We start from the raw sequence: 16622 nt of genomic DNA on the forward strand, positions 1-16622 counted from the left end.
TCGAAGCAATAGATTAAAAATTACATCTGCAATACCTCGACATTGAATAACTTTTGCATGAATATTCTTATGACATTTGAGGACAGACATGTAATTTTTGACAGCAATTTATCATTTATTTTTATAATTCCTCTATCGTCGTGAGTGACAAAGTAAATGTTAAATGCTTCTAATGAACATGATGATATATGTTACTACGTGATACCAGCGGTTTCATGATATATTCCTAACATATTTTTGTCATTTCACTCTCGTGAAAATTATAATTTGCAACTTGTAATCAATTCTCTATTGATAACATATAAAACAATTGTAAATTTTCCTGGATTAATCAGCGATTCCAATACTCTTTTCCAGTGCAGCTTTCGAGATCAAAAGTTTTATTTCGAAAAGAAAAATATTACTAACATCTACGATATTATTTATATAGTTTCCCTTCTCCGTATTTTATCGGTGAAAAGACAACCAAATAACGATTTACACGTCATCAACATTGCTACAAACCGATCTAATGTAAAAGGTTAAGAAAACATTTAAGTATTTGTTAAAATTATTGCAAAATATAACGGTATAAGTAACGTGAATAATAAAACAGTCAGTTATACTAACTTACAACATACTGACCAAAAGCATTTACGAATGTATTAAAAATCACTTGAAGAAGCTATAAATATAGTGCAAAAATTAACAATTACATCAATGTTGATGAAAAGATCTTTCATTGCGAAATCATTTAATACATTCGCTGTTATTAAGACATGGCTACCCGCCCCTTACATTTTCCTTTCATCAGAAAGATCTGTATTTTAAATAATAATAACTGTGCAGCTTACTGTTTTATGTCTCTTCATAAATCATCCTGTCAAACAGCAGAAACTCAAAAATGCGTTAGCGTTATTCAGCAGCAGTGTTCAAAGAACACTATATAAGAATGTTATAAAAACTTATGTATATTGAACTTAACAGCGTTATATCTATCACTGATAACAAATATCCTTGCATAATGTATCGTAGTAGCTATATAACTCTGACAATGCATCATTCGTCTGTCTGATATTTATGAATATTCGCTGATTGAAAACCTTTAGCATATTTGTCTGTCAATCGTAATATAATCGTTTTCACGGATAAGTGAAACATTCGATTTTCTCTTATTCGTTTAATATCGCATAGACGGTACTCTCGATTACACATACATGTAAAGCTAATTGTTATTTAAAACGATACAGGGTGCACCGAGAAAAGCGTGCGCGATATTCAAAGGTTTTACCGTCATAATATTTCATAAATAGTGCAGCAATTCTATCCGATGGGATTCGACTTTTAACAATGTAATTTGATCCAGAGACGATTGGTTCCTTTCATATTCGATGCATTAGTACGCTACGATCGGCCCACCCCGTATTTTTCTTTTCTCTTTATTGTCGTAAAATTATTATCGGAGCTATATATTCATATAAATATATCAGTATTATTGTTCGAACAGCATTAGAACTTATCCTACGTATCGTCGTAGTGATTATAGTTAATGTATATTTCGAGTTCAACCCCACCTTTTGATTCTGACAATTGAATAACATGGATAAAAGTTAGGCCTGTTACTACTTCGATACAATAGCGTATACAATATCTGATGCAGCACTGAATTATGCGAGCCACGATTTTTTCAAATAAAACGATGATTATATGTATATGACTAGGCCATTGCTGGCAGAGCAGAGTCACAATGATTATATACGTTTATATAATATATAATTATTCGAACAAAATTTTTGTTCGTATCTTTCTTTCAGCTCAGTTTGGATATCTTTTAATAATTATTTCCTTTAATTGTTTCTTTATTTTTGCGATTACATTGTTTCCGGAATCTTCATATTTCCGTAATTCGTAGTTTCAATAAACTACGTATATTAAATTTCATTGTTCCAATTTCTCTATATTTTAACAGTCTCGTTATTTCAGTTGCGACTATCTTGGTCTTTCATATCCTCTATTACTTCTGTTTTCCGCATAGTCTCCATCGCACATGTATTATCACAATAGCGTAATCCATTCGCTATTCGCCATTTCGACATTTCAATAGCCCGCTATTTCAACATTCTCCGATTTTTATATAAAGTTCCATGTCATTTTATAAAATAAATTACATCATTTCTCAATATATATACGTGCTGTCGTTTTATTTACAATCTCTGTTCCAAGTGCTCTTAATAGTTAAATATTGGTTCAAAAAATAGTCATTTGGCCGTTTTGATTTCTTAGAGAAGAGATAACTTTGACTCCACCCTACCATATATCTATGCATATAAGCAGATATTATTCATAAACCAAACTAACAAGCTTGTTTGCTGCGAAAATGTTAAGCGGAAAACGATACTTTCATCCTTTTCCATGCTAACCGGACGCGCGACTTTCTTCTGTTAACGTAACAACGGATCGTTCCGCTCGGCGCAACGTTCCAGTGACAAACATATTGGCGAATCACGAACATCGCGTGCAACAGCAATTCGTTGGAACGCGTGTTGTTTCAATTTCCGGCTTTTCACCGAATGGAAAAACCACGGACCGAAGACGATACCGCGGAAACGTCAACTCAAAAATACGTTTCCCATTATTATCTGCATCATTTTTGCAATTATACTGATTATTCCCGAACAAGTAAATCGTGACTCTGCTATTATCTGTCGTTACTGTCGCTAACATTACGCCCAGCAGAAACTATTACAGCAGCGCATCGGTTCTAACATAACGTACATACGAAATCGCTTGAGGAAGCTTCAATGACGGCCCTAAAGAGCCGCCCCGTACAAGAAATTTTCGTAAGTTAGCGTTTCGAAAGATGTTCATCTACCATTGGGTAAATCAATCGAAAGCATGTATATCTGTATGGTAAAACGCGAATCGATGAAAGAAGTTTATGCAACGATCGTTAACCCTTCGTTTTGCGTAAGCCGTAACGTCAAAATCTGTAAGTAATTGATGATTTAATAAAATATATCAGTAAGTATTGTTGATGTAATTTTGTTTAGAGGACAGCAAATATTGCTAACTTCATTCTATCTTCGTGGTATTTTTTTGAACGATTGTAATTAAATACGATTTACTAAATTATTTGGAAAATTATAGACAAATATACTTTCTTTGCTGTATAATATAATTATTGTCGATATAATTTTATTTAGCAGACAGGAAATTTTATTACGAATTTACTAAATTTATTTTATCGTAATGTAATTCTCTTAACGATTCTAATAGAATATAGCCGAATAAATTATTTCGTAAATTATAGGCGAATACTTGCATTGTTATATAATATAATTATTGTCAATATAATTTTATTTAGCAGGCAAGAAATGTTACTAAATTTATTTTATTATAGTATAATTGCTTTAAAGATTCTAATAAAATATGGCTTGATAAATCATGTAAAAAATTATTGGTAAATACCTTCATTGTTATTTAATATAATTATTGGTCTTTACTTTTAAAATTTCGTAGAAAAATCATTTTTATTGTCTTAGCATATCTTTTAATTATTGTCTTACATAAAGATAAACGAAGAGTTAACCGGAATCCTTAAAAAACGTTTATATAACAAATTGCATAGAAACACTATTAAGTTTGTTGCGTTTTCATAACAAGTGCATGAGATTACAAGATATTATTGTCGACACCGCGAAACGTCTAAAAAATAAATTTTTCCACAGCTCGCCTTTAGATCTCTAGCGATTTTCAAAACACATTTTTCTTTCAACATCTGCGTTTCAGCAAGCATTTCGTCTATTGCGATTACGCTCGATTATATCGATCGCCATACACGTTGACCCCAACGATATGTACATACATACATATATATGCGTATATATAATAATACAATAATATAATTTTATATGTATTATGTATAACGTATGATATACTGTGTAATAATATATTCATTAAGTTTAACAATTAATGTTATGTTATATTATTTACACATCCTTTATAAATATCGAAATTTATATTAATTATAGAGTCATTGCTTTTCTATTAAAATCTCTTCGCGTGCTTGTTTCCAAAGATTTGGCAAATTATAACTATAAATGTATGGACACACTAAGAAGTAAGTAATTATGTATTAGTAAGTAATTATTAAAAGTGTGAAAAAGTAAATGAGAATTTCCAAGTCAACTCGATTCGTCTAAAGCTTATAGTAAAAACTATCGTTATGACTACTCCACTTTTTGTAATTAAATATCTGTATCAAGATGTTGATGCAATCTGACAAAGGAAAAAATTTGCGATTACCATACAAAAACTTTGATACGAAAGGATTAGTATGATTAGCTTACAATTAGTATCATATGCTGCAACATGGGCTCCATACGTATATGGGTATGTGTATAATATTAATTACACCACGACATGACCGAGAAAATGTATATCTAACCTTAATCATCATTTAGCGCGTTGAATTATATATATCGGCTACATATATATGTATATACTTGTAAATATCCGTATATATCTCATATTATGTATCTATAATTTCTTTTAGAAATAGATATCGCGCAAATTGACTAATCTCGTGAATCCTCGGGCAACGAAAAGGAGGGCTGTTCGAATAATATAAGTATGTATATAGTAGTACTTTCATGTAATTTTGTGATTAGACGTTTGACGTGTATAACGAATCGATCGATCGTTCTTGATACATGTATTTTTTGTAAAAATTTTGTAATTTTGAAAAATTTATTTCTTGCAAAACTTTACTGCACGATGAAAGAAAATATTAATTTACATTGATATACGATATTAAAATCAACCAATTCAAGGTTATATGCCACGAGCTTTCGCTAACAGATATGTGGATAGCATAGCATATTATTATAATTTCAGTCAGTTACGACACAATTTGATTTCAATATACAGACTGTTTCCTTCGTAAACTTTTATTTTATTTACACGTGTAATATCGATCCTGAATACTTTTTCCTACTTTCGACAGAGCAATTACTATTTCTTAATTTTTTGCCTGCTGAATTAAAATTTGACAAACGATCGATCGATATCCGTACATGTATCACGTATTATTTCTCAACGTACGAATATGTATACGTATACATCTATATCGTTACGACTCGACCATGAAATAATGCAATAAATTGGATGTTATATCATCCTCAACGTGTATATATTCTGTTCTCTGATATCGGCGATGAAAAATCACCAACAACGTTCGAATATAGTAACGAAATATATATATATATATACTCTTTTGTACGTATATGTGTGTATGTGTGTGAATGCCCATGTGTACCGTGTAAATGCCCATGTGTGAATACTATGTATGTATAACAATTATGAAGTATAAACACCTAGGACAAATGTATAATAACGCGACTTGTTCCTAATTCTCGAACTGACGTTCGAACTTTCATGGATATACTTTCATCAAATACGTACAGTAGAACTCGATGTATCCGAACCGTGGCACCGTTGTTCTGAATAACTCCAGGATCTCGATACCGTCTATACACCATTTTTCAAGAAACATTACGACGTATCGTGAGAAGCTTCGAATAACATATCGATATTGACATATTCACGAATTTCTAAATTGTGATAGCTAAATTGCTTAGCTTCTTCAAACACGATATTATCTTTGCGCTGTACATCACGCACTGTAAAATCATCTAAACATTAATGGGATATTTGCTGATTACCTTCGTTGAAAGCTACGATATCCTTGATATCTATTATCGTAATCGTATCGGAATTCTATTGATCCAGCTTTAACTGTATATGGACTTTTATGTTAATTGTTCGTTGTTAGAAATAGACTCTCCTCTGTTTCTTTGTTTCATATTAAGCGTTCAGTGATTCAGCATTTCTGTTTAATAAGTGGACTGCGGATTTTTATACAGATTTATACTTTTACGGACACGACTAACGAAACAGAAGGTAAGTAGAAGTTTTGTTTCTGAAAAATTATAACGAGTATTCTACTTTGAATATTTCGTATTTTTATATTTTTATATTTCTATATACTGTATCCTGTCAATTGTTGCATCCTTAAGTTTTACGTAGACACATAAAAATCCGTGGCCTATTTAAAAATGTGCTGTTCTACGCTCAGAAAAATCACCGTATAAACGCTAATTACATATTTCAACTCGAACATACTACTACGTTTCATATATGACGTGTTTCACATTAATAGAGCTTGAAATAGAGTTTTTATTATTAAAGTTATAGTATCTTGTAGTATCACGATAAATTATTAATATGATTTGAATTTCAAATAAGAGGAACGGTAAAAAAAATGAAGGAAGATACGTGTTTGAAGAGGCTATCAATTCTATGGAAGATCCTCTTGTCGGTGCACAAGATGAGAATTCACTCGAAGAGATCAGGTCCCAACAAATAGAGCCCTACGGTACTTTAATGCCTTAACGTACTAATACTTTCATCTTATCACTTTCTTACGAATACTTTCATACGTTTCAGATACGTTTCCGCTAGGATCCGTGTTTTTGTGTATTACATTTAAACTCGAAAGGCTTAAGTAACGTAATCTCGTCTATGATACGTCTTGTACCCGAATAAACGTATTAATGCCTTTCTCGTGTTCCAACGCTTATACGAAGCAGCGTTCTCGAGTAATGCATTAATTAACAGAACCCGCCAGCCCACTGTTAAAATATTGACGTTTCGATAATTAATTCGTTCTAGTTACCGTACGTTCGCTTATCATCGAGGACCGGGTTGTACTATTTCAAAAATACGCGCCATAACTGCGACGTGCATACCATTCTTCGTTTTTCACTCTCGACAATCAGCATAATACTTTCAATATTGGTTTTTTTTTATTGCTATGTTTCTAAACTTTCTCATCGTTGAATTATCTGCTACCAGTGCCAAACTGAAGAGTAACATAGAAAATACCTAAAAGTTTCAGCGATCGTGCTGAACTGATTTTTCCACCGTCGCTTCGCCAAACCTTCTTAGTATTATTGTCTTTGATTATCAAATTATTGTCTACGAAGGTTTGGCAGTTGCTTATTGTCTGCATATAAGTATGCTCGTATAAATTTTTTAGTTCCATAGTAAGAGTCTAAATAAGTAGCAATAGTTGAAATGTTTTCTTAAAAGATTATTACGACCTTCGAGTTGCTTCTCAATTAGGCCACTCATGTCCACTTCTTCGTTTGCGATTACATTAAAGGTTACCAAATGGACGATTTACATAACCAGCAGGCCAATGTCAGATTTATAAAATAGTCAGCTTGGTTTCACTTCGAAATGCGCAAGTTATACTGATAAATAATTAATGTAGAAAGTTTCTTTCTTGATTTCTTATAATTCTGTTTTCGATCGAATGTTTTCTTAAAAGATCTTACGATATTTCGATATCCACTTTCTAAGTCGTTTTCGACGCTTCTTGATACTCTTTTGTGGATATCTCAAGCCTCTTTTTACGTTCAAACGTTTTGTTTGGTCGATTCGTGTGCATCAACTTACAGCACCATACCCTGCACTCTTAGGTATTGCAAAAAGAGAACATTTCCTTGTACTTCAATTGAGAATACAAAGCCAGCAATTCTGTATCGATTGATGTTTCAACATCATAAGTTGTTAAGAAATTATTTTGATGCTCTTTCAGTAAACCTCTAGTACTTCAATTTCTTAATAGTTGCTTACTTTATATCTTTCCATAAGTATCTTAAACTTCCTGCTTTTATTCGTTAAATAAAAAAAAGATAAATCACCCGTAATTGCATTTAATGTGTTTTAAAAATTCTGCTTATATATATATACCCTTTTTACAGCAAAAGGATTAAATGTGTGTGTGCTCAATTTTTAGAAAAAAATGAGTAACCAGCTTTTGTTGAAACAATGTAAATACTTCCCATCTAATCCTAGAAGAAAGTAATTCTCTTGTTAAAAGAAGAAATCTCCGAAAAATATTCAAAGAGAAATTACTATGGAAAATGTTTTATCAAAATTCACATCGTCGCAATGATAGGCAACAGTAAGCAAATGGACTCATTGAAGTACTAGACGCAGTTATGAAACAAACATAATCGATTAAATGATCAGTCAGCTTAAACAGATATCCTTACGTCCGTCCAATTTGTTCGGGAATCGATGAATTTAATTCCACTGTTGATTCTGCTGTGTTACGTCGTATGCGTAATCGGTCGTCGCTGGTGGTTGTACCAGAGATGCGTTTACATCGCTGGCGAAGGGATTTGTAGAATGGAAGGGATTGTTGCTATTGGTTTCCGTTGATCCGTAGCTTATCACCGGTGGTTTTTCTTGTTGAGCGTATATGTTATCCGCAGCTGGTGGTTGATCGTAATTATTCCAGTCGTCGGCTGCACCATCACCCATGGATGGTTGTCTCTGTGAAATGAAAAAATATTACTTCATATACATACAGAGATAGTGTTATAAAGAAAGAGGATTAGAAATTTACCCCATGGATATGAAATTATTTTATATGGAATCTATATACGTGAAAATAAAATAAAAATGTATATATGAAATTGTAGTAGAAAAATGGACAATTTTTAATATACATAACATGAAACAATTGATATATGGAGAGAAGAACAATTGACTATTTAAGCTTTCAAATATATGTATATTCATATGATATTTATCTAACTCCTTGGCCTACATGCTATCTGCCGATCGCGCGAGCCATAGTAAGCAAGAAGTTCATGAAGTGCCATTCATCTGTTCGGCCGTGTGCCCGAACTGGCGCAAAATGTATACTTCTTATGATATGTATATTTAGGATGTAATTTACAAAAGGAATTGTGAAATAATAAACAACGTTTGAGGACAAATAGTACTTTTAAGACGTCTAGGGCGTAGTCATGATCAATTGATCGGTTAACTAAAACAATTTATCATTTCAAAGTAGATAATGAATCCGTGGGTTCCGTTTATGGCACAAATTCTTTATCACGAGTCTGATTCGGGGTTATAGGCCAAGGGGCTAATACTAAAATGGATAAATACACTAAAATAATACGTACTATGAATTCGGATTGCATAGTCTTCGGTGGTGGAGGAAGAGGTGGTTTCGCTTGTCCAAATTCATCCATAGCGAACGTCTTTTGCTCGTCCAAATTAGGATCAGCCCAAGGTTGTAGCTCTCCGGAACAAAAAAATCCATAAAATATTACACCGAATATGTGCACGCACGCTGCTATGATAAACACGTTTCTCCAACTTTGAGTGTCCTGTAAAGCGTACGAAAATAACGATGATATTAATTCATTTATAAATAATCATATCTATGAAATTTCTTTTATTTTAGAGAAAATAAGAAACTGGAAGAAAGAAGAAGAAATAAGATGTTAGAAAAAGCAAGGATAATGAAGAAATAACACATAAATGATCAATAATTATTTCGTAAATATTTTTATATGCTGATATTAAAAATAAAACAATTCGTTTGATACGATACAAGGATTGATAAGGAACATTTAAAATTTGCACAATCAATACCTTCTTCTCTGTGATGTTGTCTACAAAGAAGGGTACTAACAGACCCGCTATCGTTCCAATTCCATTCGACATTCCCATCAAGATACTGGCATATCTGGGAGCGATGTCCAAATGGTTTACGTTGAAGCCAGAAATGGCAAAACCACTGCACGCGACACCACACGCTAGCGCGAAGATTGCCGCTGTCCCATTTCTTTTCATGGTTGCGTGAGATACCACCAAGAAGAATAAAGCCTCCATACCAAAACCGCCACAGTTAAACAGCTTCCTGACGTTTGTTGTTGACAATATTCCACGTTTGCGAATGTAATCAGCCAACAGACCTCCGCAAGGCACGATCATCGTCATCAACAGATGTGGGAGCGAGCCAATTACACCAGTCTGTAACAAATGAAATTCATTTAGTGTAAATTCATAGCGAATATGATTTATTTATTTTCGTTCTTGATATGTGACGAGTTTCTACGTTCTATGTAGATAACCATTCGACTCTCTTACTGTTAGTTTATTTAATAATGTAAAAATTCATTTACTATAATTTATAAGGAATAAAATTTATTTATTCTTGTTCTTGACATTCTCACGTGACTGATCTCTAAATTCTATAGCAAATAAACGTGCGAGAGTCGGCTAAGCTTCGACATCTTAAAATCTAACAGTTTGAAAGAGGGAAACTCACTTCAACTAGAGGCATGTCGAAAGCCTCGTGCATAAAACGAGCTTGAAAGAGCACTAGAAGATAGAAGTTCCAGGATCTGCAGAAATTAGCTACGATAATTGCGTGAACTGGCATGGACGTCAGAAATTTTCGCCATGGTGTCGTCGCGAATGTTGGCATCGCCATAGGTAACTGCGATTGTCCTTGGCCAAGTGAATCTTCGATGTAACGCAACTCACGTGCCGAAATACAAGGGTGTTTCGATGGCTTCTCGAATGCCAGCCACAACCAGAAACAGTACCAAATCAATCCGCAAATACCTGTATAATCGGATTATTAATTATAGAAATCACGCGTCTATTACTGTTTCTTCGTATTTTTATTACAACTTTTCAAATACAGCTTTAAATTCACCTTTTTTTTTACACCATAAAGGATCTATTCTCGCGTAACATTCTTTGATTGATTATACACATGGAATATACTGACAGAGTTTGACTGATAAATACGCATAAATACTTCAACATCTTTCTACTCAAAAAACATAATCTTAACGTACCATAGAAATAAAAGGACGCTGCCCAGCCAAAGGTCGAAGTTAAAAGGCCCGAGAGTGGCATTCCTATTACCATAGCAGCGTAAGAACCGCAAAATGCCAATGTCGCTAAACGCGATCTTTCCAACGGTGGTGCCCAATATTTCCAGATACCGTGACACGCTGGATACGTAACACCCTGGCCAGAGAAAGGAGTATCCGTCGTGAAAATCGCTCAAAGAAATAATTCAATTATAATCTTAATACTTTCACGATTGAAAGCCACTAACAGTGTTAGCCGCGATCCAATTATATCTTATTATTATTTCGATGAGAATAATATCTTACCTCCACCAATCCTTTTATGACCTGTACAATCATATCGACAATTGGATGGATGCTCAGTGCGCCAGGTACCAACAGATTTAAAAACGAAGATACGGCAATTGCAGCCCCAAATATCTTGTTCGCAGGGTACAGGGAGGCGAGGAATCCTCCTGGTACTTGAGTCACAAGGTAACCCCAGAAGAAGGACGAGTCCAGGGCGCTCTCTGTGCCAATTGTCCAGTTGAACCTGAGAGTGTGGTTGGCGTTATCTTCGGTGGCATTCTTCATGGCCATTTTCGCCATTCCCATGTTACACCTCATGCCGAATGAGATTATAAATCCTGAAGGGAATATCGATCAGTTTTATTAAGCGTATAATATCATTTTTTCAAAGACGATACAGTAAATGTTAACCCTTTAACAGTGAAAGAAAGAATTGGATAAATCATCAAATAATATATATATTACTATAAGTTAATCGATACATATTTCCTATAAGGTATTGAAAATATATAATTTATATTTATTATCGGAAATCTTACAAGAAACTTTGAAAATAAGAAGATAATTATTTTCTAAATCATTTATCCTATACTCTATATCACTTTAGCGCACCATTAAAGGATTAAGGGATACGATAGAATAAAATGGAGAAATACGAGCATGTTTAAAGATTCACCTATACAGGCCAAAGTGGCAATGGTGTATCTTTTCGATAGGCAGGGACATTCTGGTTTGCAATAAGTATCGATATGGCGCAATGGGGGTCGTTCAGGTTCCGGGAGTGATTCGAACGAAGCTTGTCTACTGTATTCTCTCTCATCCTCGAACCCCTTATTGTCTTTGCTACCCTCGCGGGGCATCTCGAATTCCTCGTAGCCGGCATTACTTCTTCTTAATCTAAAGTCACAAGTGACACGTTTTACGTACAGCTTTTTATCGCCTATAACAAGTATACATTTTTCATTTCGCATACTAATTAACATTTCAATTTATAAACGAGAAGAGCTAAGGTCCAGAATGTGAAAATCTATTTCCAATTCTTCGATGTGTTTTATATGCAGCTTTGGCAACCTACGTTTCTTGAGATTACTAAAACATTGAAAACTCGTTCGCAAGATTATTCTAAAAAAAAAAGGCAGATTACATAACAGGGAGCAATTAGAAATTCGCGTAGAACATGTGCGTTTAATTACGCGCATGGTCAGATATAAATGTACGCTGGCTAAATATAGCCTTTAAACGATTTTTCGTCTCTTACACGTCGTATACGAGCATGCGTGACATTACCCAGCAAGTTTCCGCGATGCTTTGGACTTGATGGAGTCGAAGGCCACGAGGCCCGCCGCCGCAAATCCGGACATTTTCCAATTATTGGGGTTGCTCTCAGGCTGCAAATGGTCGCGTTGGCAATTGGCAGCCCCTGAAGCACATCAACCATCATAAATCACCAACATAAATTCCATCATTATCAAAGACATCACTGAACGAACGTTCTTCTAACAAATGATTCTTTTTTGCATGTAATAAAATTGTTTAAATTATATATGTAATTAAATGCAAATGAATAATAAAAATTAATATTTTATTATCCTCCGTAGGTATATTGATAAATGATAGGACCTTTATTATATTATTCGTCAAGTTCAATAATTTTTGTGATATTTGATCGTAAGATTAGGAGGGAAAAATCTTCTCAACGTAATAAAACATTTTGAAAGAAATAATAAAATACAAATAGTTGATATGATTCGTTAATTGTTTACTTGTTTATTTTATACGAATAGAAACGTTAAAAGAATAATAATACAATTTAGGTCGGATGTATGATGGACAAATATGGAAGATAAGTTAAAAGTAACAATGGAAACAGATATTAAAAATATATTGTAGTATTTTTGCAACAGATATAAAAATTCCATTTAATTCTCTAATTAATGAATACTATTTCTAAACATATAACTAAACATTACCAAAGAATAATAGGATAATAACAGAATAGAATTGTCCGTAATTTTATATTTCGTCATTTGTGTAACGTTCATTCGTCAATTTCCTATTTATTGGATATATAATAAAATAAATCACAATATTGAAGAAGAACATATTCTCTTTAATTTTATTGAGCAAATTGCACGAATGCCGCTACAATCTCCTATTTTGTACGAACAACTAATCGGTGTTCAAACAATTTCAGCAGTCGAACGCTTAAATCTTTAAAACCATCCTTCGCATTTTCTCTTCCAAGTACGAGCTACGTCTGTGTGGAAACGTTCGTTCTCAATATCGAAACGCAAGGGGAGCTCTGTAGTAGGGGTGTTTGTTTGGAGTGGCAGTCTCTCCAACCCTAATCCCCGAACTCTCCGGGGAACATCTCCAGAGGGTAGAAAAATGCGAGAAGAAACGCGCTCTTCCTAACTCCTATTTTTCCTTATAGTTCTTCGTCCAAATATCGTGCGATATATCAAGAGTTCTGATAAAATAAAGCTACATGTACCAAAATTAAAATGTTTTTCTTGAAAATCTTACAACGATGGAAATCTCGTTAAGACATAACAACGCAATAAAACGAACAAACACAGAAAGAAATTAATACATCCAAATATCAAATAATGGAGAAAATAAGAGAATTTAGATAAAAATGATTCTGTATCTAATATAAATCTTTTTTATTTCATAATGACAGTATGGTTACAAAAAAGTGAAACAAATTAACAATCTATCAGTTATTATTATACGAACAAGTGAGGGGACATTTTACTATTTTTTAAATATCACAAATTGTACCATAAACCAAAAGTTCGATAAAAAATGAAATTAGAAAATTCGTAAAATATAAGAATTCAGAAATAGACCAATAATTGTCCTTAGTCAAGTTAAAAAATCTCTCATTACTATAAAATCTTTCAAAAATAAAATGAATTATTCTTAACATCTAAATGATTAACATCAAGTTACTCGAGACATGGAAGAATATAATTAGTAACTGAAAATAGTACAAATAGATTTCGATATCCTTATATCGAGATTATCATGTAATGTTGCTTGGAAATGATTCTCCTTTGTGGAATTTTATAGAGAACGGATCGATCGAGACACGACTGCTATCAGAGAGACGACTTCCACCTTCATGGATGGGCACAGGAAAAAATTGTTGGCACACTATCGAGTCGATCACAAAGAAACGTATCGAGGGACAATGGATGTCGGATATTAAAACGGCACGTGACAGACAAAAGGCAGAAAATGGACAGCACGTGTGTTAACGAGCTGGGGTGGAACGATGAAGATGGAAACGGCCGATTTCACTTAATGGACTCGTTGCATATTCTTATGTGGTTCTTCCACGAATTCTTAACAGAAAGTGGCAAAATACTTTTTGAGAAACGTTTCTTGTTGTAGGAGCCAGTCGTACGGAACTGGTTCGAATATCGATTATTCGCTAATTAGCTATTCGTTTGTGAAAATGATCCCGATTATTCTAGATTTACGTGTCTTTAGTATTAAAAAATTAGAATGGTTGTAACTACAGTTAGCATTTGTCTACCTGTGTTAAAGAGATGTCGTTACTAAAATAATGAAGTAAAACAAGTGGAATATACAAAACGAAAGATATAGTATTGAATATTCTAAAAGATGAAAGAAATCTCTATATAAATTTCAACTTTTATCTACATTTTCGACAGAATTTCAGCCAATAATTAAAACCAATTTTTGATAAAGATAAAATTTGAATTCTTAATGATAGATTGTTAACTGTGCAGAACGTTTATTAGAAACTTCTCGTAAAAGTAATAAAAACTTTATTACATCGAGCGTCTTTGCAAAATGAAAAAGTAGCTTCACTAGGATTTAGAAGATCCAGAGGAAAAGGAGGAAAAATGTTGAATGAAATGAAGCCAGAGCTCGATGCACATCCCCGGCAGATCAATACGAAAAAGTCTGTGATATTTTTTCGAATCCCTGACATTTCCACGATCCGTCCTTGCACAAATCTCCCGGCTGTATCCGTGCAGAGTCACGATTCATTCCGAATCGTTCCTTGTACACTTTCACTCGCACGAGCAAATTCCACCGTAGGAAATCACTTGGAAACACATGTATGAATCATAGATTTTAATCCAATGCCAATGAAATCCACCGTAAGCCAAAAAAATCAAAAACGTTGTTATCACTTTATCGGGTGACACAGAGAAGCTTGAAAGCTCTATCAGACAGAATTCTAGTCTTACCAATTTCCTGACAGAAACACCTCACTTTTCGCACCGAGATACGTCACAACGTCGCTTTCTCGACTGAATTTCATCTTTCTCCACCATTTCACGAAACCATCGTCATGGAGAGGAGACCACCGAATCTTCGAGTCGCCCCATCGCAATGATACGAATGCGAAAACTGATCGACCATTACTCGCGTCACACGATTGTTTAGAGGGAAAGCAAGGATTACACAAAGAAAAATGTAAATTTTTCATAGAAAGAAATAACGAATAAACCACCACTCACCAATAATTAAGTCCAGATATGGTTACGAGCGGAGTGGGTAGCGGTAGCGCGCGGGGTACGCGACGGAGAACGTCGTCGACGTCGCCTGACGGCGTCCACGGCAGCGCCGGGGTACCGCAAAGTCAGCTTCTGGTCATGGCGTCCGCGCAACCCGGCGTCGCGACGCCATTGGATGACGCGCGGCAACGCATCGATATCGCTGGCCAATCGAGTTCGCAAGCAAACCCCTTTAGATCGACCCCAGGCGGGGCTTTGTACCTCGACCAGCAGTTTTGCAATAACAAAACGTTACGCAGCAACAGAAATCGTAACGGTATTAACGTTAATGTGCCGCGTATCTTCGTTGACAAGCCGAGATCCCCCGGGCTTACTTATGCAACAGCTTGTAATTCGCCACCCTGACGCGTAGCTACGATAAATACGCGAGGGTGGCATTAAGGGGTGATCCGAGAAAGTTGCAAAAATGAATTGCTATAACTTATCGCCGTATGGTTAATATAGAAGCGTTGACATCGAAGGAAGCGATTTTGGCAAGAATTGATGCTTAATTTTGTTTATTGATAAGATTTTAAGTTTAATTCGAACTCTTCGAACTCGCAATAAATAACAGTTTCTTCGGAATAAATTCGATATTTATTGCAATGTTGATCGATTGTGGCAAAAGGTTAGCTACGATTCTTCTCGTTGCAGTTACAGAATGGACTTGGAATTGAATAATAATTATTCTATAGTCGCATGTATATAAGTTCTTATAGAAACGTGAATACCATTTACAGTAATATCATTATAATTCCATTTAATTGTATAAATAGCGTGTAGTATGGTATAGTATATAAAGAGTACGATTTATAATAATATGATTTTTCCGAACGCTAACTTCGAAACGATGGAACTAGTCACGGCAGAAGTCTTATAAAAGAGGAAAGAACTCGGTAGAAAGATAATGGACAATTGTAGAAGATGAGAAAAAGTACATCATGAATTAATTATCAAGAGATAGGTACTTCTTTATTTATGTTTGATTTATGCTTAAAAAGAATCTGATTATTTATAAAATGTGGCTAATTTCGTTAGAGAGTAGATTTACACGAATTAC

At 34.2% G+C, this 16622-nt stretch overlaps 1 protein-coding gene across 3 annotated transcripts; it reads right to left on the bottom strand.

Annotated features, from left to right (window-relative positions):
- Nucleotides 1-4943: 4943 nt before the first annotated feature.
- LOC100742575 (vesicular glutamate transporter 1) lies at nt 4944-15656 on the bottom strand. 3 transcript variants are annotated; one of them, XM_003494655.4, is made up of 9 exons: nt 15527-15656; nt 12312-12444; nt 11701-11921; nt 11043-11362; nt 10719-10893; nt 10181-10479; nt 9502-9882; nt 9027-9233; nt 8134-8385 (listed from the first exon to the last, which is right to left on the bottom strand). In XM_003494655.4, the coding sequence occupies exons 2-9, from the start codon at nt 12383-12385 to the stop codon at nt 8134-8136; spliced, it is 1929 nt and encodes a 642-aa protein (XP_003494703.1). In that variant the 5' UTR covers nt 12386-12444; nt 15527-15656. The 3 variants fall into 3 exon arrangements, with proteins under 3 accessions (XP_012248900.1, XP_003494703.1, XP_033180378.1); XM_033324487.1 differs by lacking the exon at nt 15527-15656 and adding an exon at nt 15254-15485; XM_012393477.3 differs by lacking the exon at nt 15527-15656 and having other exon boundaries at nt 4944-8385; nt 12312-12385.
- Nucleotides 15657-16622: the final 966 nt, after the last annotated feature.

This window comes from Bombus impatiens, unplaced genomic scaffold (genome assembly GCF_000188095.3).
Source record: "Bombus impatiens unplaced genomic scaffold, BIMP_2.2 scf_3279, whole genome shotgun sequence".
In the NCBI taxonomy this organism is placed as follows: Eukaryota; Metazoa; Arthropoda; class Insecta; order Hymenoptera; family Apidae; genus Bombus; species Bombus impatiens.